The sequence below is a fragment of the Phyllostomus discolor genome, chromosome 4 (assembly GCF_004126475.2).
Source record: "Phyllostomus discolor isolate MPI-MPIP mPhyDis1 chromosome 4, mPhyDis1.pri.v3, whole genome shotgun sequence".
Classification (NCBI taxonomy): domain Eukaryota; kingdom Metazoa; phylum Chordata; class Mammalia; order Chiroptera; family Phyllostomidae; genus Phyllostomus; species Phyllostomus discolor.
The window spans coordinates 126,009,434-126,035,545 of NC_040906.2; the positions used below are offsets into that span (position 1 = coordinate 126,009,434).

The 26,112-nt window shown below is 37.5% G+C and overlaps 1 protein-coding gene across 2 annotated transcripts in view; it reads left to right on the forward strand.

The window, feature by feature from the left end:
* The first annotated feature begins 2,930 nt into the window (after positions 1 to 2,930).
* Positions 2,931 to 26,112, forward strand: part of FAM83B (family with sequence similarity 83 member B) — an 84,919-nt gene continuing 61,737 nt past the window's right edge. The window contains exons 1-2 of one of the 2 annotated variants that reach the window (XM_028509654.2): positions 2,931 to 3,121; positions 22,901 to 23,404. In XM_028509654.2, coding sequence (XP_028365455.1) covers positions 22,961 to 23,404 — 444 coding nt within the window. In that variant the 5' untranslated portion in view covers positions 2,931 to 3,121; positions 22,901 to 22,960. Of the gene's footprint in view, positions 3,122 to 3,160; positions 3,521 to 22,900; positions 23,405 to 26,112 lie in introns of those variants that run through there. The other variant, XM_036024257.1, reaches the window with a different exon arrangement.

The following is a 26,112-nucleotide window of genomic DNA, read 5'->3' on the forward strand; positions in this document are numbered from 1 at the left end:
TAATCTCTGCATTATTCTATTTCATATATATTTTGTCTTCCCAATTAAATTATAAGTACTCCGAGGGTATAAAAAATACCTGAGACTGCTTTTGAATAACCTTGTGTACTTGAACTCAATAAGGGAGCTAAATTGAGATCCATTAATTCAACATGTCCATTATTTTGTTCTTGAACTTCAGACAACTTTGTAGTGTAGGATAAAGATCTAACAAAGATTGACTTGCTATTTTATCAATAAATATTGCCTTGGGAACTTCTTAATAATGAATACAATCTTCTCACCTAGTTACATTTTAAGTATTAATTGTGAAATTCTTATTTCAGTTCCCGTTTTTAATATAACCCATCTGTTGTAAAAAAATTAGATTGAGAATTTATTAGGCTCAGATTTCATATGGAAAGACTGAAGTTTATGTCTCCCTGTCCACACCATCTGGACCTTGTTCCTTACCCACTATTCTTTCTATCCTCTACTATCTCTCCATAGTCTTTGTCTGGGTGCTTATATACAGAGATCCCGAATATCTTAAAAATAACCTTTCACATGACCCTGCTTCTGCCTCTTTCTACTTTTCACACATATGGCTATTGTACACTGTCCTTCCTTCCACTGATAACGTCTAGCAGCTTAAAAGTCCAGTTATTTCTTATTTCTTTCCCTTTAACTTCCACATCCAATCTGAACCCAAATGACACTGATTTTCAATCTCATTGGCTCTCAGTTTGGTCTCCTTCTTTCCATTTCCATTCCTCCCACTGTTGTCATCCTTTTTGTGTCACAGCTGGGCCAAACAGCTCTTCCTGACTTCCCAGAATTTGAACTAAAGATCACCAACTTTAAATGGGTCATCGAATCATACCATCAATAGACCCAAGCCTACATTCTTCGCTTTGTAGTCAGGGCTTTTCACAATATGACCCCCAGTATAATTATAGTGGCTACTTATTATGGTCTTATCATATAGTAAGTGCTATGATAAGGGTTTTACATAAAATATTTCTAATTCATAAAATTCTCATAACAATCCTAGATGGTAAATAATACTGACCTCATTCTGTAGGTGAGAAAATCACTCTAAACTATTCTTAAACTTACCTTCCAACACAGCCATGCCCATGGCCAAATCTGGCAATTGATTTGTATGGTCCTGGAACTTTCTTACAGTCCAGCCTTTATTTACTCTGCATGTTCAACATATAATCATATGTCGATTTCACATTCCTGTCAAGTCTGCTCAGTCAGGACCCAACTCAAATTCTAACAGTTCTGTGAAGTTCTGTCAGCATACTCTAGTGATCTAAGCAGTTAATCATTTCTTCCTCTTACCTCCTAAAGGACTGGAGTCCTTTCCACCTAAAGTTCCTCACACCAGCTTGTAGCTCACACCGGCTCGTACTAATCAGCTTACTTCTTTTGTGCACATGTCCGCTCTCCTCATCTAGCTTGTAGGCTCCTTAAGGAGTTATATTAAGTTTATATGTTCTCCTATCCCACTAAGGATGGAATGCCCTTTGCATAGTGTCTTTAATGAATTTTCCCTCTTCATTTACATTTTCTTCTCTCAGATTTTTATTTATTTTTTAGAGAGGGGACGGGAGGGAGAAAGAGAGGGAGAGAAACATCAATATGTGGTTGTCTGTCATGCATCCCCTACTGGGAACCTGGTCTGCAACCCAGGCATGTACCCTAGACTGGGAGGAGAACCGGTGACCCTTTGATTTGCAGGTGGGTACTCAATGCACTGAGCCACACCAACCAGAGCCATTTTCTTCTCTTTTATTTGCCTTCAGTAATTAACACTGTAGTAGATATCCTTCTTTGTGGTTTCACTTGATTTATGTATGAGTGCATATCAGTAAAATTAGATTTCCCATGAGCCCATTTTAATTTGTTGAGTCTAAATATTCTTGCTGTTTTTATGAGTACATGTATATTTATGAATGCAGTTTCAAAATAAATATTTTGAATATTATTCAAAATAAATACTGCTTCTTTAAAAAGCATTCAGAATTATTTTTGAATGCTTAAAAAGCATACCAGCAAATAAACTACCACACAGAGAACATGTATTGAGTGAGTGAGACAATAGCATGTCGAAAATGAAGCCCAGAATTGCAAAATTATTAAAAGGCGAGACATGGAAATTAGCAAGAGTGTAAGAAAAAAATTAAATATATAAAACAGAATGGTTCTCTGTATGCTGTTGAAGGAAAAAGAAGGAAAAAAGTATAGATCACAGATGCCCACAGTCTGGAATCTTAGTTTTGTTATTGCTCTGGAAGTTGCTTTTACTTTCTGCCTTTGGCCTTTGCTCTAAGAATATGCAAATCTCATTCCCCCGTCCAAATCTCCTCTTCAGTCAAAACCTATTTCAGATGGCAACAGTTTAGCATTTTCCCAAGTGTTTCATTCAGAGCACAATAGCCAGAAAAGTCATTTTTAAGGTCAATTTCATTTAATGGTAATTTACATATCATGCTAGAACCTTAAAATATGCCTAACCACCCTTACTTTCATTCCTCCAGCAAGAGGCTGCATTTTTATCGATTGCTGCTAATGGCTACATCTTGAAGACAATATGGTCATACAATTACTAGAAACAATTATGGCTGAGTAACTGAGATGTAGACAAAAAAATAAAAGTAAATTTTATTAATTGCTGTTTTTATATTAAAACCAAATTATAAAAACTCTAATTCCATAACGTTGCTCCATAGCCCCTCATTGAGAGTAACCTGCTTATCATTCAGGTGTTCCTATTTAAAGCAGTGTTTTTTTCATTCCAAGTCAGTAACCAAGGCAGTCTGAAGTCTGAACCAAATCTTTAATGATACTTCAAATTCTTCTTTCAGATAAAAAGGTAAACGCACAAGCACTTTTTCTTCCACTTTTCCTCTTCCAAGCCCGGAAACACTCAGGTGGCTGGGTAGGGGTCTGCATTGCTGGCTGCTGATTGGAATTACCATCCGTGGGTTGGATCCGCCCCACTCTCTCCTTTGTGGTGGAACCCTGGATCTAGCCCAGCAGCGCACTGGGCTACGGTTCGGAGCTTTCCGGAGCCAGGAAGGGCGGGAAATGGGAGTATAGCCCTACTCCTCGAGGTCTACCCCCTGCCCAGGTGAGCGCCACTGTCTCCGCTTGCAGTGGCCGAGGTGTGGGGACTTGTAATTGCTAGGTAGTTACGAGACCGGATAGCAAAGAAAAACTCTCTACTTTGTTGGTAGAGGATTGGGTTTTTGAGTTCAGACAGGTTCCAAGGCCCTTTCTTGGCTGCACGGAGTTTGGTGTGACACTTCGGACTTGTTGTAACTGGTCCCCACGCCCGCCCTCACTCAGCTCTGCACCAAGCCCCGGGGGCGCCGGGCGCGGTTCGGGCCGGAATAAGCCGCGCTCCTCCGACCTGACGCTCCCCAGGTACCTCCTCTCCCCTCCCCTCCCTCCCTCCCGCTCGCCGCTTCCTGGGCCGCACACCGTCGGCGGCGGGCGCGGCTGCGCGCGGAATCGAGCGCTGCTGGAGGTGAGTGGGGCTTTCGCTCCCCTCCCGGTGCCGTCGGGTGGCGCGGAAGGGGCTCAGGGCTGCGGCTCACGCCAGGGTCCCCACCTGGGCCCGGCCCCGCAGAGGGGAAGGAAAGCCCGCGCTCGGGAGCAAAGACCATTAGAGTGCAGCGAGTTCTGTCTCCTCTGCCTTGTCTACTTTTCTTTCCTCGTAGTGGACGGGAGAGGGAGTTGGGAAGTTTGAGAAGTTAAGTCTCAACAGAGGTGGGTTCTGTTTCCCCAGGGACGGGCGCCGCCCCCCGTAGACGCGGGATTTGTTTCCTCTTTCTTTCCAAGGGGGCTGCGGAGGACCTGGGAGAAGGGCTGGGGAGAGCCTTGAGGGAGGAAGCAAAGGGTGGGAGTGGAGAGGCTCGAGTGTAGGGGGTGGACGGCGGGAAGTGCAGGTAGGAGCCTAGGCTGCAGAGCTGCGTGGGGTGTTCTTTACATCTCGTGTGAGGGGCAGGATTGGAAAAGGAAAAGTTTTTCTTGAGAAAAAAAAATTTATTTGTATCCAATCCCACTTCCGCCTCCAGAATAGTGGAGACCCTGTTTTCCAAACTTGAAAGCGCTCAGAGCATAGCGGGCCTAAGCTTAGCCATAGCTCAAACTTGACTCAGAGCATAGCTGAGCCATAGTTGGCCTAAGCTTGGGTCCGTGTCCTTGATTCGTTTGCCACGAGATTCTGGTATATACTGTATCCGATTTTGAGAACCACTGTTCTAGGTGGTAGTGACCTTAAAAGGAACATGTGACTAGGTGCTCCTGGGAAAGTATTTGGAAACTTTAGTCTTATTCTTTGTGACATGTTGAGAGAATTATCACTGATATATAGTGGGTGAGGAGGCAGACCACGTGCGTGTGTTAGTTGAAAGCATGGATCTGGAAAGAGACCATAATGCTTTAGGGTGTCCAACCTGTTGGCATCTCTGGGCCACACTGGAAGAAGATGACTTGTCTTGGGCTACACATTAAATACACAAACACTAATGAAAACTGATGGACAAAGAAGGAAAAGCTTTAAGTAAATTTATGATTTTGTACTGGGCCACATTCATAGCCCTCCTGGGCCCCACGTGGCCGGCTGGTTGGACACCCCTGCGGTCAGGAGGTGATGGGAACACAGGATAGCCTGTTGACTATATGTGGGGCTGACTTTAAAGTAGATGTGAGAACCAACGAGGCTAGAACATTAAGAAAAAGCCAGGCTGGTGACAAGCAGTCTAGGCTAGGCTGTGATGTTCAATACCTCATTTCCAGATTCCTACTTGCTGGACATTTTGCCAGGTTTCTTACTGACAGGCACCTCCCTTCTTTTCTTTCTCATCCCCAACAAATGGTAGGGCCCCAGGGAAATCCATGACTGAGGCTGAATCAGTCCTGACAAGCAATGGGATAGTGATGAAAGAAACTTGTGAGGACAGAAAGCTGGTCTTTTTGTTTTTTTCAAAATAAAGAATGAGAATGGTGTGAAACAGGATGAAAGAGGGTCCTTTGTTTTGTTGGTTTTCTCCCAGTCTTCCTACAGTTCCCAGAATGATAGAAGCCCCCACAGATTTCAGTTCCAAATTCCACCCCCCTTGCTTTTGCGCTCAGGTCACACGTGGTGTACACACCTATTGCCAGTGCTGACTGCACCCTGCAGAGCCTGCCTGAGGGGCTGGGTGGATCCTGCCTTTATGGCTGGCACATTCTAGACCGCAGAAGGTATTGTGGGAAGCATCACCAGTAGAACAGTTGCTGGAAGAGATTGCACAGATGCAGACAAACCACACCTCTGGTTGCTGACTCAGTGATGTCTCTTGTGATTACTCTATGGAGATTATTACTTTACCTAAAACTGAAAAAACTCTTTTGGGATGGGTTAATATTATTATTGTTTTTATCATGTCCCCTCCTGATACCATAGCCCCTTACGGTTTATGGTAGAGGTTCATACACTGAGTATTTTCTTGACTGTCACCCTGCAACAACTCAATTATCTGTTTCCCATTCAATTACATTATTCAATAATGAGTAATATTGTACTTTAAGTCCACAGAATCTTGTGGTGAAAATGTGACCCCAGTCAACCAGGCCTCTTCCATAACATAAATCTGGTTGGTGGAGGCCTTTTGAAAAGGCTCCAGTTAGGTTAACTTAACATATTACTTGTAAAATTGCAAGTCGGGCTTGTTTAGCTAGTTAGGTAGGTTTGCATGTCTGTCCCTCTGTAACTTACTAACTATCAGTGCTCCAGGGATGTTTCACCATTCCCAGAGTGTGTTAAACATAATGCTACTGTTAACTATGAAATGTATTTTTGTTCACTTAATTATTTCTAATTTGGAAATGGAATGTATTTTAGAACTTTGTTGGTGACTTTATCATTTAAAGTCAGAATGCATTCCCTCCTTATCAGCCCCCGCATGGAAATATACCACATTTTACTGCATATAATGTGTATTTTTTCCAAAATTTTTGAGGGAAAGATAAGGATGCACATTATACATGGGTATAATGATTACATACTAGGGGTGTCATGGCAGATATAACAGTCCTGTGTGTAATGTGCACAAATCATGGGTGCACATTGTACATGGCAAAATACGGTAGTTCTAAATGTTGGTTTTGATTTTAAGGATACCGTTTTATACAAATAAGTTAAATTGTGTACAAATAATACCTAAGCTCCATCAAAAAATCATTCCATCAACATTCCTCTGAGAAAATGTGCTGGAGCCTTCAGGTGGTGCCTCCTTCCTACAGAGGTGCGCCAGTGGACTTGGACGCTATTTTGAGGTGTCTTGTCACACACAGCCTACAGGGGTGAGTAGGGTTCCCAGAGGGATAGGTACTGCCAGTCCTTGGAGACTGAGCACTGTGAGGCAGTGACACAGGAGCTAGGACATGGTGAACTCCAACAGAAAGGGCATGTGTGGGACAAAGGGGATAAGTGGAGTGGGAGCACTTTGGCGTGAGACTTGGGGAGGAGGGTTTACCAAGGAGACAGGAGGCTATGCACAGGAGGTAGGGGTGGAAGATCAGGGAGGCAAAAGATGTTTTCAGCAGCTATGATGCTGTAAGGAAGATAAGCCTGGGTTGGAGAGATGACTTAAATGTAAGGAATTTTCTCCCCCTTTGGGTACACTGATGTTGGAAAGTACTTGAATAACATTATCATGAATGACATGAGGATTATTTTCCTCTGGGGACATCTAATAACTACCCAGTTTGTATTTTGTTTTATTTTCACAAAGTCCTTAGGAGAGAGGCCAGATGTCCCCTCAAGGCACATACGTGACATTTATCTTTTGAGCTATGTATCAAGTAATTTGTAGACTGTGCCCTTCCCTGGGGAAAGTAAGGTGGGTGGTCAGCCTCTTGAGTATGGCAGAGGGTCAGGTGTAATCCCCATGTTACTGTCAGTGGCCCATTTTAAAGAAGTCATACGAAAGCTATACAGTCCTGATATCCGAAGGTTGTAAGTGAATTTGCATTCTATTCATCCATTCATTAAACATATATATTGACAGTTGTGCATCAAGCAATGTGTTCCACTCTCGGGGTATGAAGATAACAAGGTACTGTTTCTGAGCCTCAGGAAGTTCACCGTGGGGTTCTCAGGTATCATTAATAAGTACAAACAGAAATTAATGGATCAGGTTCATTTACTTAATACATTCTTCATAGTCTCTGAAGGTCTCATCAGATATTGTGTATGTTCATTAATCATTTGGAAAATTGAATATTAACGGATCTGAGTTAGTTGTGATTTTGGACAAGTACTTAAATTCCATTGGCCCCTCAGGATTTTAACTGCATGGTGAAGAGTTTGGACTACATGATAATGAGCATGTCACATTCTAATCTAAAATTCTCTGTGATCACTTCTCATTGAGGGTACCATAAAATAATGTTAACTAAGATCTTCACAGAGTATCCATGGGAAACTCATTATTTCTACTTCTATTGTCAAATTTTTATTTCAAAGGGCCTTAGTTCTTTTTTTTTTTTTGTCATCAGGTTGCTTCTTTGATTATATAAGCATTACTCACTTTGGTAAGAAAAGGCTGTTTTCAAAGCACTAAAAAGTGACATCTTCTACCTCATTGCCTAAAACTGCATATTGACATGCTGATAGCCTCACTATGCAGTTTATTAAAACATATGTTAATTGATTGATTAAAGACTAAATTTATCACAGAAAAGGTAAAGTATCAGTGTCTAATGCAGAAAAATCCAAATGTCCAAAGAACTAAGTAGGGACCACTCATAAATATAACTGGACTTTTCTTTAAAATTAATCTCAGTGTAAATATGATACCAAAAAATTTTAAATTGTGACAGAAGTCTATGTTTCCTATGTTTAATGCCAAGCAAAAAAGAAAACCTCATCAGTTTATCTATATTGAAAGTAATATAGAAAGTGCTTTATTGCAAAAGTGTTTATTTGTACAGTACTAGACCAATTCTAGTAAGTACACTCATATCTAAAAGTGTGATTTCACAAAGCAATCACACTGGAGCATACTCAAAGCCTTGACACAGAGCCTCGTTATTGAGATGGGGTCTTCAAGCTATTTTAAATTATGTTTTTATTTTTATTTATTTATTTTTTAATTTGAGGGAGAGAGAGAGAGAAACATCAATTTGTTGTTTCACCTATTTACACATTTATTGGTTGATTCTTGTATGTGCCCTGGAGAGGGATAAAACCTGCAGCCTTGGTGTAGCAGGATGATGCTATAACCTACTGAACTACCTGGTTAGGGCGAAATTCTGTATTTGTTTTTAGAGAAGATATACTCCCTTTTAGTGGGTTAAATCTTACATGTAGAAGAGTTAGTGTGAGAAATCTTAAAGAGCATAAAATCTTTTCAAGGGTATTGAATCCAAAATATGATTCGCCAGAGAGCTGGGGCATTAGCCCTTTAGCATCCTAAGTAGGTATGTTTATGTATCACATACAGAGTGAACAACTTAATAAAATCATTAGTATTTGAGTTTGGGAAACTAATTGTCTTTTATTTTAATATCACAACATAGTGATACCATCATTTGGGGAAGGTCACAAGTAGTTCAATTTATTTTGTATATATTTCATGTGAATAATTATCTTGACTTGTATAGAAGATAGTTGAACCTGAGGCAAAGAAAACATAGTTTTAGATAATATGACAATAACACCTTCAGAAGAGTGCCAAGGTCGTCCCAGTTAAAAATGTATTTTGTATGAATTGGTAAATATTAGCCACACTTTTGGGGTGGGATCTAAGTTGAGAGACTAAGAGATGATTCCTGCCTTTGAAATCACAACTCTGAACAGCAAAGGGGTGGGAAGAGCAAGATTCACACCCCTGCACACATGTACACACACAAGTAAATTATGCAGAATGAAAAATCACCACTGATAGTCATGATACCATGTGGCCATGCAATCCCCTTCCCCTTTACACGGGCCATAAAGACAAATGAAAGTGACACAAAGGAGCTGGCAGGCACATTTTCTGAGTCAGGTCTGGTTTAGGCAACTGTAACCAGAGTTTTGTAAACATCAGCTTTGTCTCAGTCTTTATAGTCTTCCATGTTCAAACCACTGTCAGAGGAATGAAGCACAATTGTGAAGAGTAACCTCTTCACAATTTCTAGGTTTACATGTAACCTATAAAACTGAGAAGTGCATCTATACAAATCCAGCAGCTTTTTACCCATTTAAAGATGTATTCACTTCCAGTGTATTGATTCATTTCTGTGTGTGCTAGTGTTCTATAAACAAGCGAGAGGAGCCAAAGGAGATTCTTTGAAGACGATAAAAGGTCTGAACTAGTGTGGGGTAGTTTTCCAATCAGATTTTTTGGGGAATTTCTGGGGGAAAACAAAAGTGGATCACTGTATTTCAACTGTGATATAGCTGTATAAGCAGATTTTATTAAAAGTGAATCCTAGGGGAAAAGACTAATAAAGGATTGCTACACAGTGAGATTGTTTTGGATATTTTGATTATATATGTGGCTCTTTATGTAAATTAAAATTAAATCTTTTCTGACTAGATATATTATTGACATTTAATATTTTTGACATTTTAATCAAATAAATTTCTGCCCACTTTTACAATTTTCACATTATTACTGTTTTTAAACCTCTATTTTTTAATAGTCCAAGATTGGGGGATTTTTTTTGCCATGAAATATTTATAACACTTGACTTTTTATAGCTGTTCCTAACATACCTAAGCAAAACACATCTGTTTAAGGCATTTAATTTGCAAACTTTCACTTTTTCATAGATGAAGCATGCTGTTTTGTTAAATATATTCAGAAAGCCACTTTAATAGTTCATATTGGAGCATATATTTATTAGGCTTTCCTACATAACCTGTCTCTCTGTAAATGCGAATATATACCAAGATTTACTTTATTATCTTCTTTTTAATGATAGGTATTTTACTTTTTTATTTTTAAATATATTTGATTGATTATACTATTACAGTTGTCTCAATTTTCCCCCTTTGCACCCCTCCAGCAATCCCCACCCATAGTTCATGTCCATGGATGGTGCATATAAGTTCTTTGGCTTCTCCAATCCTATACTATTCTTAATATCTCTCTGTCTATTTTGTACCTACCATTTATGCTTCTTAATCCTGAAGCTTTTCTCCATCCTTCCTCCTCCCCCTCCCAGCTGATAACCCTCCAAATGATCTCCATATCTATGCTTCTGTTCCTGTTCTGGTTGTTTGCTTAGTTGTTTTTTTTTTTTTTTAATTCAGTTGTTAATAGTTGTAAATTTGTTGCCCTCTTAATGTTCATAGTTTTGATCTTCTTCTTTTTATGAAATAAAAATGGCTTGGTGATGATGAACTGCTTTAGTTTTACCTTGTCTGGGAAGCACTTTATCTGCCCTTCCATTCTAAATGATAGCTTTGCTGAAGAGAGCAATCGAGGTTGTAGGTCCTTGCTTTTCATCACTTTGAGTACTTCTTGCCAGTCCCTTCTTGCCTGTAAAATTTTTTTTTTGAGAAATCAGCTGATAGTCATATGGGAAGCCCTTTGTAGGTAACTCTCTGCTTTTCTCTTGCTGCTTTTAAGATTCTCTCTTTATCTTTAACCTTTGGCATTTTAATTATAATGTACCTTGGTGTGGTCCTCTTTGTGTCATTTTCTTTGGGACTCTATGCTTCCTGGACTTGTATGTCTTTTTCCTTCACCGAATTAGGGAAGTTTTCTTCCATTATTTTTTCAAATAAGTTTTCAATTTCTTGCTCTTCCTGTTCTCCTTCTGGCATCCCTATGATTCAGATGTTGGCACATTTAAAGTTGTCCCAGGGGTTTCTAAGCCAATCCTGGTTTTGTTTTGTTTTTTCTTTAATTCTTTTCCTTCCTGCTGTTCTGATTGAATGCCTTTTCATTCCTTATGTTCCAAATCATTGATTTGATTCTTGGCTTCATACTCTCTACTGTTGGTTCCTTGTAGATTTCTCTTTATTTCACTTAATGTAACCTTCATTTCTTCCTCTATGTTTTTGCCATAGTCATTGAGTTCTTTGAGCATCCTGATCACCAGTGTTTTGAACTCTGCATGTGATAGGTTGGTTATCTCAGTTTTGTTTAATTCTTTTCCTCAAGTTTTCTCCCGTTCTTTCATTTGGGCCATGTTTCTTTGTCTCCTCAATTTGCAGTCTCCCTGTGTTTGCTTCTGTGTATTAGGTAGAGCTGCTTTGACTCCCTGTCTTAGAAAAGGTACCTGTCGCCCTGGCTGGCATAGCTCAGTGGATTGAGCGCGGGCTGTGAACCAAACTGTCGCAGGTTTGATTCCCAGTCAGGGCACATGCCTGGGTTGCAGGCCATGACCCCCAGCAACCACACATTGATGTTTCTCTCTCTCTCTCTCTCTCTCTCTCTCTCTCTCTCTCTCCCCCCCTTCCCTCTCTAAAAATAAATAAATAAAATCTTTAAAAAAAAAAGAAAGAAAAGGTACCTGTCTGGATAAATGTGGCCTTCTCAAATCCTTGGTTGTCAGACTTGCATACAGCTCAATTTTCTGACAGTTATGGTTGTTATCAGTTTTGAGATATAGTTGTAATTCTCTCTGTGGTTGCATGAGGAAGTGAAGCATGTCTACCCATGCCTTCATCTTGACCAGAAGTCCCTGACTTCATTGTCTTAGACAGATGAGTGCATATGACACATGTTCAACAGTTCATTTCATGGATCTCCATTGTCTGAGTTGCACTCATTTAAATTTATAGCCCTGGCTAGTGTGGCTCAGTGGATTGAGTGCCAGCCTGCGAGCCAAAGGACCATCGATTCAATTCCCAGTAAAGGCACATGCCTGAGTTGTGGGGCCAGCTCACCAGTAGGGAGTGCACAAGAGGCAACCACACATTGATGTTTCTCTCCTTCTCTTTCTCCTTCTGTTCCTCTCTCTCTAAAAATAAATAAATAAATCTTTAAAAAATATATAAATTCTTTTTACAAATTATACTAAGATTCACACACAGATTGAATGGTCCTGAACCATACAGGAACAGGCAATCAGGAACTGTGGATCAGTTTTGTGAAGTGTGGAGGAGGGGCAGGCAAACAAGTGAGGTGATGGATGGACAGATAGATAGATACACAGGTAGATGGGTAGGTGGGTAGATTAATTGATTGATAGATCCCTAGTTATTTCTCTTTTATGAAACCCAATGAGGAAAGAATGGAACATAGATCCCAATGTACTTGAAATGCAAGACAACAGACCTTATCTAAGACAGCCATGATACTCAAAATATGCAATAACTAAATGACAGGGGCACTGACAAATTAAGAATATAATAGCATGGTAGCCTTTGAGGAGCTTCCATTCTAGTGAGGGGACACAGGCAGTGACAAGTAAACAAATACCTTTATTATTTTACATAATGATAAGTGCTGTAAGTTAAATAAAGCCAGATGATAAAGCCTCTCTGCATGGCAGAGAGGGTAGGTTCTTTTTAAAATGGGTAGCCTAAAAGGCTTCTGTAAGGAGGTGCCATGGGACTAAGTTAGGAATGAAAATAAGGAGCATTCCAGGCAGATGGAACAACTAGTGCAAATATCCTTTTATAGGAATTAACTTGGGCATGTTAAATGTAAAGAAAGAAAACCTGTCAGATGTCCAGGGAGGTGTCCAGAAAACCACCTGAACATATGAGTCTGGAACCTAGGGGACCAGTCAAATCTGAAGATTTGCAATTCATCTGTGGATATATGTTGTTTCCTGAAGTAAGACTTGATGAGATATCCTGGGGAGAGAATTGACAGAGGATTATTATTATTTTTCTTTTTTTATGGGACCATGGTATAAATATGGTTCTGAATTTCTTTTTTTAAAAAAGATTTTATTTATTTATTTTTAGAGAGGGAAGGGAGGGAGAGAGAGAGAGAGAGAAACATCAATGTGCGGTTGCTGGGGGTCATGGCCTGCAACCCAGGCATGTGCCCTGACTGGGAATCGAACCTGCGATGCTTTGGTTCGCAGCTCGCACTCCATCCACTGAGCTACACCAGCCAGGGTGACAGAGGATTATTCTTAAACAAATAACCAAATAATTCTCCAGTAAAATGGGTTTATTGGGTTCAACAGAGAATTGCAATTCAGGACATGCAGTCTAATGGCAAACCAAGCGCAATTCTAGAAGGGAGAATCCTCTTTAATGGACTTGGGAAGAACTGTTGTAAAGAAAGAGTCCATTGGAGGAAACTGAAAGTTAAAAGTATAGTGATGTTTCATTGGCTGGGCTGTTTCTGGGCAAGCAGTAGTAGTAAAGTAGTATCACTTCCTATTGGAGATGCAAGGTAGGTACATGATTTCCTGCGGTGTCTTAAGAGACTCATGAGAGTTCTCTCTTCTAACCTCTGGAATCTTTTTTTTTCTGTTTTTTTTTTTTTTTAATCCTCACTATGAGAAATATCCTCACAGGACATTTCTTTTATTGCTTTTAGAGTGAGGGGAAGGGAAAGTGGAAGAGAGGGAGAGAAACACATCAGTGTGAGAGAGAAACATTGATTAGTTGCCTTCTTATATGCCTCCATACTGGGAACAGGTCGCGACTGTGAATTGTGAATCAAACCAACTACCTGGGTATGTGCCCTGACCAGGAACTGAACCTATGACCTTTGTATGGGAGGATGTTTTAACCAACTGAGCCACACTGGCCAGGGCTTGAATCCATTTTTAAATGAGATTTCTATTTATTAATCTTCACAGTAGAGATGAGTAAAGCTCCCAAGTTCAAGTCTGGACAACAGGAAAACAAGTAACTTTTAAGGCATTTGAAGAAGTTTCACTCATACATGAAATCTAATGAACAAACTGAGGTAACAAGGAAAGTGGGGACAGACTCATAGATGGAGAACAGGATGACAGCTGAGAAGTGGTGGGGGCTAGGGGGTGGAGGGATTGAGCAAAAAAGAAAAAGTACTCATGGACATGGACACCAGTGTGATGATTATGGGGAGAGGGGGTATAAGGAGCCTAAAAGGTAATGTAAAAAAATACAGTAAAGATTAAAAAAATAAAAGTCATTTCCCCTACCACTTTAGCATTCTCCAAAAAAAAAAAAAAAAAAGATCCTGATCCTGTTGCAAGTTTTACCTGCCTTAAGAGTAGATATACATAATTTTTTTTAAAAAGATTTTATTTATTTATTTTTAGAGATAGGGGAAGGGAGGGAGAAAGAGAGGGAGAGAAACATTGATGTGAAAGAGGAACATTGTTCGGTTGCCTCTTGCACAAGCTGGGACAGGGGACCTAACCCACAACTGAGGCACACGTCCTGACCAGGATACCTAACAGGCAGCTTTTCGCTTTGCAGGAGGTGGACACCCAATCAACTGAGCCACCAGTCAGGGCGATATATATATTTCTTGAAACCAAAATTTGGGTATGAATCTGGATGATTTATTTGAAAAATTTAAGTCTCACACAGCTCTGTTTTATCAAATTGTAAAATACTTCTAAACTTCTCAGGGCTGCTCTGGAATATTTAGTTTACTCCAATTTCACTTTAGTGATTAGCATCTTTACTCATAATTCATTTAAACACCCACTTAATTTTTTCTGCTGAAGTAAGTTCACATAATAACAGAACTGTAACCCCAAAACATAAGAGAAATGAGTCATGCTTTATAGCTTTTATCACTTTTGTTGAAAAGCACAAGACTTAGGACTTTATTAAAATTAATTTCAATGCACTGTGTTCAGAATAACTTTAACATGATTAAACATTTCAAGGACAAGTTTTTGGGAGAATCCCCAAATGACACCTAATAACATATCTATTCTTCTGACAAAGTGCTCATTTGAAATTAGTATTTTTATTTTTTGACCAAGATCTGCAGATTTATCTAATTATTTTTATGGTACTCAGTGGGTTTATACTTACAAATGGGTAATATTTTGTATTATCAAAATTCTAACTTCCATTTTTGTAAACAGAAATGTACCTCAATCTTGTAAAGTTCTGTATGGGTTGTTTCATATTCTGAAAGTTGATACTTCAGCATTTTGGGGGTCTGTCACACTTTGATCAACTCTCATGTTGTTACATTGTTGTTAAAGCAGTATATTCTTTTTTTCATTTTATTTTTATTTTTAATTTTTCCTTTTTATTGAACTTATTGGGGTGACACTGATTAACAAAACTATACAAATTTCAGGTGCACAATTCTATAATACATCATCTGTACACTGTATTAATTGTGTGTTCACCACCCCAAGTCAAGTCTCCTTCCATCACCATTTATACACCTACACCCTCTTCTACTGCCCCCTCATCCCCTTCCCTCTGGTAATCACCTTACTGTTGTCTGTGTCCACGAGTTTTTTCTTTTTTGCTCAATCACTCCACCCTTCCCACCCTGCCCCCTCAAGTCCCCTGACATAAATTGTTTATTTAACAATTATGTTAATAATTAATAATTGTGCTTAGAGTCAGTCTCTGCCATCACAGTGAAGAAGGGAGAGAATGCTGCATTTAATGCACGGGAAGTGGTAACCTGCAGGAATTGCTGCGGGAGCAGCTTGCAGTGGCTCTACTCCTGGTCCCTGACAGAGATGACACTGGATCAGTGAGCCACTTCCTGAGACCCCATTAAGGGCATGTAGTTATTTTTATGTTTTCCTTCATGGTCCCTCAACCATATAACTTTAGTTTCTGGATGTTCTGTACTTGCTCATGTGTTTCTCTGTAAGAATTATTAATATTAAACTATTTTATATGCAGAGTTTTGAATGATCTGTCACAATCAACATAGTGCATGAAGGAAAAGAAAGGGAGATATTCTAAAGTGAAAAAAAAAAGTATTAGGGTATTTCTTTCTTTTAAAACTTTTCTTTTTTGTCCAGTGCAAAACTCCACATGTTTATTGGTAAACCTTTGGTAAATATGTTTTTTACCAAATGTAAAAGAGCCATAGAATCACCACTAAAGACAATCAGTTATTTTTAGGTATATGCTTTTCTTTTTGTTTTTGCATGAACTTCTTTAATCATAATTTTGTTCTTACGTAGTTTGGTAGTCTGCTTGTTATTCACATAGCATCATAGCGAGCATTTTTCCATGCTATTACAAGCACTAGAGGTGGCTTTTGGGTTTCTTGAGTTTCTTGTTTGTTTGTTTTGTATTTGAAAATGGGAAAGTATAATGTTTATTTGACACAAAAAAATGAAGCTGAACTGTGAAGACTGACTCAGAAGAAACTGGGAAGGGGGTTGGTAGGCAGTTCCTTGTCCCACCAAAGTAAGAAGCACTTTCCTAACCACCTCTGTACTTCCAGGCAAAGTTACCAAGTTTGTGGGTATCATAAACCTTTTCAGCAGGCAAAATAAATATAATCTTAGAAGCAAGGGGTGCCCCAAAACCCCATTTATAACACAATATAGGATCCTGACGAAAGTATGTGTCCTGCTTGAATACATACAGAAAAAAGGTATTCAGTAAGAAAGCAAGAGAACAATGAGCCTTGTTAATGAATGAAACTCCTTCCTCTTTTATTAACTATGTGTTAGAAGTTTTTATGACTGATATAAAGTTGAGGGCCTTTATCTCAGTTAATTCCTATTATACACATTGATCAGAACCAGGATGAGATGGAGCTCTTTGGCACGACACAGATGCTTGGGTGTTTGGGTGTTAGGAAAAGAGTATTTTGCTTTAATTTTATTTGCATCTTAAGCCATGGATAGACTGCTCCTCTGCAATTTGACTATTGAGTATATGCTCCAAGTAAAGGGTTTATTGTTTTTTCTATGAATTTCTCTACAGAAATTTGTCAGTGCTTCCAAATGATAGTGAATGATAATGTCTTAATATCATTAGTATATATAGGAGGACTTTGTATTCTTATATCTGAACTATAGTTTAGACTGTAGTTGACAAATACATTGAATAAGAGCCAGTATAATGAAACTCTGGAATTATTTTGGTGGGGAAGTGATATATCATCACCTCATCCCCAATTAAAAGATATTAAGGAAATAAAGAAATGTTTAGGTATAAGGAAATGGAATTTTCATTTGATACTTATAAAATTAATTTGAGCATTAAATTATTAAATTATATTTTGGATGAATGTAATCTGTACCATGGGGCTATTGTTTTTTATGTCATTATGAAGCCAGCTTAGAATTTTTTAATAAGTTTAAATGCCAAATTAGATATCAAATTATATTTGGCAGCTAGAGTATTAGAGTGAATTTTTAATTTAATAGTAGCTCTTGAATGTTTTAATTGTTATCTTAAATTTCTGGCAATCACATTAAAAATGAACACAAACTTGGTAGTGAAAATTTTGAAGAATAAAGAGATATATGATTTTCAACTGTTGTGGACCAGAGGTTATGATTTTATGAGACAGAGGGATTCTGAAACAACCCTTTATGAAATGTTTTCTCATATACTAAAGGTAGACATTTTGATAAACATCATAAGATCAGTTACCCCCAAAAAGATTGATTTGAGATTTTTTGTTAATATTTGAAAGACAGTAAAATGTTCTTCAATAAAATTTACTCAAGATTAAAATTATGTCAGAGAACTAGTTTTATATCATCACATAAGCTAGAAAAAGTACTTGAAATAATTTCTTAATGACAAATTATTTTTTTATTAAATTCCTTTATTTTAAAATGTTACAGTTGCAAAATAAAGGCCATCTTTATGTGTATTTATATTAGCTTCATGGTGCTGCTGTAACAAATTAAAACAACAAAATTAACAGGAAAAATGAACAGCATTTGTTCTCTCATAATTCTAGAGGCTTGTAGTACATTGTCCTGAACCAAGGTGTCATCGGGCCATGTTTTCTTTGAAGACTCTAGGGAAGAATGTGTCCCATGCCTTTCTCTTAGCTCTGATGTTGTCAGCAACCCTTAAGAGTTCCAATCTCTACCTCTGTAATCACTTAGATTTAACCCTGTGTAGTTGTCTGTGTCAATTCTCTCCTTATAAAGACACCAGTCATATTGGATTGGGTCGCACTCTAATTGAATAGGTCCTTATCTTAATTTGATTACATGTACAAAAAAGACCCAATTTCCCAGTAAGATCTGAGGATTTGTGCTTGAACATACCTTCTTGGCTGACACAGTTCAACCTATAACACTGTTCAGTAGCTAAATAGAAACAGCCTAAGATAGAAGTCAGGAAAAGGGACCTCAGAGATATTAGCTCATAGGATCCTTTCCAAGTCTTGTCTTTGGGTCTTCTGCTTGCACATTAATTAAGTACAGTAATTATAACTTCAGATTATGTGTGATTTAAGAACCTTGTAATTTCTCTTTGAAACATTTTTATTGACGTATTATTTCAGAAGTCTTTTCAGTGAATCTCAATCAGAAACCATAAACAAATTGACAGTAGCTTTGACCATTTATTTATACTGCAGTTGCTGAAATAGTGAATGACAATCTTTTACTGCATCTTAATAAACTTTTGTGATCAATTTTTTTGTATCCTTACAGCAATTTTACATTAACAAGTTGTTTAAATGTAAAATAATAATAATAATGCTAAAAGCTAAGTACTTCAAGTGCTGCTTTATCTCATTTATTCCTTACAATGACTCAGCAAGGTGAAGACTACTGTTACTCTTCTTTCCACACAAGACCAAACTGAGCCTTTGGACACAGGTTACCTGTCCAAGAGCTTCACCATAATCAGGCAAACTGGCTTTGAACCTGGCAGTCTCACCCCACAAATAAGCCATCACTCTCTCTTCTATTTATTGCTTTTTTTTCTATTCAAGGTATATGAGATTGCTCATCAGTATGATTTTTTAATTATACTTTTCTATTTTGAGATTATTGTCAATACACAGGCAGTTGAGAGAAATAATTCAGAGGGATTCTTTGTATCCTTTTCTTAGTTTTCCCTGCTAGTAACATATTGCAAAACTATAATATTTTATCTCAACCAATAAACTGACATTAATACTGTCAAGATATACAACATTTCCATCACCACTAGACACTTGCCCTCTCTCCTTCCACACACCCTCCTTAGAATGACTCATTGAGGCGAACCCTGGCAACCACTAAGCTGATCTCCACTTCTTTGTCATTTCAAGAATATCGTATAACTGGAATCATGCAGCATGTAATCTTTGGGGATTGATTTTTTTCACTCAGCATAATTCTCTGGACATTCATTTACATTATAACGTGCATCAGTAGTTCATGCATGTTATTGCTGATTAGTATTCCATAGTATGAGTGTACAGCAGTTTAACATTCACCTGTGGAAGGACATTTGGGTTGTTTCCATTTGGGGCTATTATGAATAAAGCCACAATGAACATTAATAGACAGTTTTTATGCGAAGATAAGTTTTCATTTCTCTGGGATAAATCCCAAGGGTGCGATTGTGGTATCATAAGTCATTTGCATATTTAGTTTTATAAATGAAACTGCCAAACTGTTTTGAAATATAATTTTTTATACCTTGTTTTATATTCTTTGTATTTACATATTTAACATTTGGAAATTATACTTCCCCAAAATGACACTAAACATTCAGTATCAAATGCAATTTGTAATGGTTATGAGGCATGGATGTGAGTCTGTTATTACATGAGACTATTTTTCTGCAATGAGTCACTTAATTAGTAGATGAGCCTAGCAGTTGTTTCAGCATTCACCTCATAGGGAGATTTTATTTTTTTCTCTACTCATCAACTCTATCTATGTTAATACACATTCTGGGCAAGTTTAATCATTATTAATAAAATAGTGTGCTTTTATATTTATAAAGAGCTACCCATAACAGTATGTTATCCTCAGTTTAAGCCCTTCAAATGTTCAGTGATTGAATGCTTGAGAGTTCAGTATTAAGTCTGTGTCTAAATACAGGTGCTATTTTATTGCAGTGGCCATTCATGCAAGTGCCATTACCTTGCTGTTCTACCTTAAAATTTCTTTGTAGATTGTTTCTTCACAAAAACAGCCCTTTTGGTAAATGTGTATCTCTAGACAGTTGTTAGAGTACTGCTTCTTCAGGAGAACAATATCAAGTTTATTTATTTCTTATTTTAACCCTTGTATATACTGTCTCAACTTTCTTGTTCAAAGCTATTGCATTTTTTTCTGCCATGTTTTTCAGCATTGTATGGTTGTATCTGGCATTACTGTTTGGTAAGTTCTAGTGTTTCATTTTTTTTCTCATCTTCAATTGTTGTTTCTTTTGTGATTAACTTTTCAAGTGTGTCTTTGTGGGTGTATTTTGCTTTCATAGTTCTCTTGATCTCTATGATTTCTTGGGTCACCCATAGTTCAAGAAAGAATTTTTTTTACCATAGCTAAGTATATATTTGCATAGGTGAAGCTCAGAAAAGAATACAGTTTTTAAAAGTACTTTATGCATTTAACTTCCAAATAGGTAATAGGTTTATAATATCACATATTATGGGAATTCAAAAGTTAATTTTATTTTTTTTAAGATTTTATTTATTTACTTTTAGACAGAGGGGAAAGGAGGGCAAGAGAGGGAGAGAAATATCAATGTGTGGTTGCCTCTTGCATGCCCCCCCCCCCCACACTGGAGACCTGGCCTGTAACCCAGGTATGTGCCCCAGCTGGGAATCAAACCGGCTACCCCCGAGTTTACAGGCCAGTGCTCAATCTACTGAGCCACACCAGCCAGGGCCAAAAGTTAAATTTTAAAAACTAATAAATAAGTGCTAACAAAACAAGATTTCTTTTTGAACAACCAGCAGTTAACTACAATTTTTAACAGCTATGAATAGTAGATGTGATTTTCATGTGATTACCGGATGCTTATCCTGTCATATGCTGAAATTGCCAAATGAAAATTACACCTTAGTAAACCTTAGGGAAGGGTGCTTTAATCAAATGAATTATGTTAAGTAGATAAACCCCTTTTTCTTTGTTACAAATGAGTATAACATATAAAAGAGAACTTTAATGAACACTGAAAAGGTCATTCATTAGTAGTATGATACCATGCATATGAAGTGAGAAAGGCAAAGATTTCTCAGCCTTGGCACTCATGATATTTTGGGCCAGATAATTCCTTAACGTGGGTGCTGTCCAGTATGCTAAAGTATGTTTAGCTATGTCCCTGGCCTCTAAACACTACACGTCAGTAGTATATACATGTTCGATCTTCATTATATGAGATTTAATCTTAGGCTTTCTATACTTTTAGACTGTGTCAGTGAAAATTCTGAGCTTAGACATAGGGACAGGATTGTCTCCAATAAAACAGGAAAGTAGACCCCTTATTTTGCTCCTCAGCTCTGCTTAGTATATGCTGGATTTCTTTCGGTCCCTTCCTGCCCAGTAGAACTTGTGTCCCTATTGTCCATTCCTTTTCAACCTCCCTGTGAGATTAGTGGCTCTTATTACATTTTTAGAGTGAAGGAGTAAATAAATGGTAATAGTTCCTGGTTATCCTTCCAAATTGGATTTGAATTTTGGTAGGCCTTAGTCTGTAAAGGCTGTTAAGAGGAATATTTTAAATTAGAGCCAGGCAACTGACAAAGATTTTTTTTTTTGGTCAAATCTGTCCTTTAGTGCTTGTAGCACATTATAGAGTTGTACTTCATTTGAATCCACATAGTGGAGATCATGATTTCAAAAGACTGGAAAGTCCCTTATTTGATTGAGATAATGTCCAATCCAGTATCTCACACGGTGAGTGATTGAATGAATAACATTGTGGGGCATTGTGGAGGATGGGGTGTGAGCTTGAATAGGCAGATTTTGATTCCACAGAGAGATCCCTAATTATCTTAATGTCTTAAATTTCTTCACCTGTATGCTCTCAAGCCATCAAATCTCAGGAGTTCTTGCTTTGAACTGTCCCTGGAATACACTTGTCACTTCTTAACTGGGTATTTGAATGCTGAAAGACTGTCCTAGCTGCTTTTCTGTCCTCCATTCCCCTGATAGTGCCAGGCTAATTGTTTCAAACACAGGTTTTGCTGAATCACAAAATCTCCTGTGCCCCTCCACACCTGGCTCCATTGTGTCTATTCAGTGTTATCTCCTACTCCTACTAAAAGGAACCTGCTTTCTGGCAGACCAAGTTTTTTCACAAGACCTGAATGTACAAGCTCGTACCTGTTTTGTGCTTTTGTTTGTTTTTCCTTCTTATGTGGGATGAAAATATTCATTCTTGCTACCTGATTGTGCTCTCACTCGGCACCCCAGGTTCAGCTGAAGCCCACCTCCTGCACAGGGATCTCCGTAACTCCTATATTCTGAATTGATTTCTACTTGCTTTTATCTGAAAGCATAGGTAGCCGGTAGTGCTCATTTGGCCCTTGGCAATAAACAGCTTTGTTTAAAGTGGTAATAAACCACCTTGTGTGTGTGCACTTTGCCTCTTCAGCTAATTAATACATTCCTGTAAAGCAAGTATTTTGTGCTTTTTATATTTCATCAGTATGTGATCATATGCATAAAAGGTACTCAGTAAAGACTAACATCATTGTCTGGCCAGGTACTAATTGCATTCTAGTTCTATTTTTTAAGTATTTTAAAACCGAAATCAAATAGGCTTATAGAAACTGATACCACCATGTGTAGTATCAGATTAAAGTTAAGAAGGATAGACTTCCTGGATGTCAGAGAAGGAAAGTGTATTTCCTTAGGTGAGAAGCTGAACGTGGAGGCCTTGGAAATGGAAAATCAACTAATAGTCTATGAAAAGGAAATCTATTTGTGGTAGTTTTCGAATTATGGTGCAATTAATGCTACTTTTGATATGAAATGTATGCCATACTGATCTACAGGTAGTGGAAATGAGTAAATGTAAAAATAATGGTTAACATGAATTATAAAATACTTGATTACAGAATTCTAACTGATCTTAATTTTCCTTTTTTCAAACACCCAGATACTTCTCATTGCTGCACAGATGGATGTTTGAAAGTGGTACTGCCAAACACTCGCAAGCATGGAGACCTCGTCGATGCTGTCCTCACTGAATGATGAGTGTAAATCAGACAATTACATTGAGCCTCACTACAAGGAATGGTACCGGATAGCCATTGATACGCTGATTGAACATGGGTTAGAAGCGTACCGTGAATTTCTTGCCAAGGAACGAGTATCAGAATTTCTAGCTGAGAAAGAAATTAATTATATTTTGAAAAACGTCCAGAAAATGGCACAAAGTACAGTACATGGCACTGATAATTCCTGTGATGATACCTCATCCTCAGGGACTTACTGGCCCATTGAGTCTGATGTGGAAGCTCCAGATCTTGACTTAGGCTGGCCGTACGTGATGCCCGGACTCTTAGGGGGCACTCATATAGACCTCCTTTTTCATCCACCAAGAGCACAACTACTTACAATTAAGGAAACTATTCGGAAAATGATAAAAGAAGCCAGAAAGGTAATAATTTTTTTATTTCTAAACAAAAAATTGAAGCATGGAAAAGCACCGTAATAGTATCACACATATATATATATATTAACATAATCTTTATATGTATCAACCATGCCTAATATTGGTATATACACATGGATATATAGGAGGATTGTACTTTTCATATCTTGCAGATATTTGAGAGTTCTGAAGTCGCTGCTAGTGGTGGAGATTTCATTCTCTTGATAATGTATTGTACATTCTCACAAGAGACCTTATGTCCCTGAAGGCTAAGGAATCTGCACAGTGAATGAGCTGATTTGACATATTTATAAATTCAAAGCACTTAAATTTTGCTTAATCCCTGAAAGAAAATATGTTACTGGTAAATCTGCTGAAATTTTCTTTGTTCTTAATAGGATTGAGCCTTAATTTTTGCTCTGGATATAGTTTATACTATTGAATAAGTCATAGATTTACTCATTTATTTCCTGAGTTGTGTGAAAACAATATCAAATCAGGCATAATAATGTAAAATTCTGAAGGAAGGCCCTGAGTTACTCCCCATTTTGGGGACTCAGTATTCTTTATTAAATATTTATATTGGGTTATAAATCTCAGAAATTTTGTTTTAGAGCTCATATTAAACTGTAGACATTTTTAAAAAGACTTTATTTATTTATTTTTAGAGAGGGAAGGGAGGGAGAAAGAGAGAGAGAGAGAGAAACATCAATGTGCGGTTGCTGGGGGCCATGGCCTGCAAACCAGGCATGTTCCCTGACTAGGAATCGAATCTGCGATGCTTTGGTTCACAGCCCACACTCAATCCACTGAGCTATGCCAGCCAGGGCTTAAACTGCTTAAATTTTCTTCAATCAATTAAATAAAAGTTACTGAGACTTATAACATGTCTCAGCAACATGTATCAGTGCCATGATAGGCACTTAGGAGACTATAACAGAATTTCCTAGGTTGTTTATTGAACTCAACCTAGAGTTTTAAAATGTATAAATGAAAAGTTATGATTTTTAACTATAAAGTGTCTTTTTCTTAATTATGGATATTATATAGAAGTTTAAATCTAAAAAGGACCTTAGGGTGTACACATAGGTGGGGTTGCTTTCTTTCATGTCAACAAGACATACTTGAGAAGCTTGCATTTATGGAGTACAGAAATGCAAGATCCTTGAAATCTACAGTGACAAGACAGATTGTTAAGATGAGCAACTAAAAACCCCACAGTCATATTAGGGAGACACAATGTTCTGAGGCTAATATCAAATGTAAGCTTTGTAAAAGTAAGGTGTTTTTCCCCCCAAACCTCTTGAATTCAAATAAACTGACTTTTAAGCATTGTTAACTCCTTCAACAGGATTACATTATAGAAAGCACTAATCTATTTCAGTTTTTAAAAATTAGCTGTAGAATCAGGCACATGGTAGATGTCCAAACTTTTATTGAATGAATTGAGCTGTCAGTTCAATTTCCTGACTGGAACAATGAGTATTTTTAAAACTGGACTATCCTATGCTCTTTGAACAAATTATACAATTGTATTTTGTAAAACAACAGAACAAAAGTCAACAATATATATGAGCCCTTGTAAAGGTAAAATAATAAATACCAAGTACCAACATTTGCTAATTTTTATTTGGGGACAGGATACATTTTTGAACCACTCTGTCATTAACTGACAATTAAAAATACATTGGTGAAGATTAATATTAGTACAGTAAACTTATTAGTATGAAATCTTCAGCCTACACCATGGCTAGTTTCCTATGGGCATTGCATTTCTGTGATGCAAAATGAAATTCAGGAGGTATCATCAGTTCTTGTACTAGCACTGACTGGAAACTGAATAGTAGTCATGGCCATTTGTTATATTTTTCTTTTTAATGTGGCAGCTATTTATTCAGAGAGACTCTAGAAATAATACTCTCTGCCTGTTCTTTGTCTGCTGGGAACTCCCACGTGCATTGAGGAACTGAGGAAGTTGAAGTTCATACTATGAAAGAGTAGTGTAATGTTACGCTTCTCATACACAAAATCAAAGTGACATAAAATAAGAAAGAGGATTTTTTACCTCTGTTCAATTTGTATATATACATCCAAGATGAATTCAAAGAAAGAGAGCTATTTGAGCCTTGTAAATTGCATATGTTGCAATTGAATATAAATCATAACAGATAACAAGTGTTTTTTCCTCCCAAAGCATTGAAGAATGTGTTAGTTTCTCCCCAGTTGCAATAATCATTGAGGTCAAATGAGCTATATATATGCATTGAATATATATTTCTGAAGTATATTGGAAATTTCTTTATATGTAACTGTTTACTTAAAGATTTTTGAAGGATCCAGCACTCCAGAAATGAAAATCTTTTATAAGATTTTACACTATTTAGCCAATACTGAACAGAATCCTGTGAGAACTTTTAAGGTAATAGCAAATATTATTATGAAGTAAAAGCTTATCAGACACTTTTTAAATATTAAGCATGGTTTTCATGACTATCATTTACTCAGCAGATACATCAGTTTCTTATAATCCTCAAAATCAATGCAAGTCTATTAGTTATCATATAAACTTTCTGTTTTTGAACTGTGTTCAGAGGACAAGTTCTCTTTATTGGTAACTCTCAATGAATTGTCATGGCATTATAAATAGGACAATCTTTTCTTTTTTTCCCAGAAAGTGTTTGAATAATGTATATTTTAATGAGTACAAGAAAGTT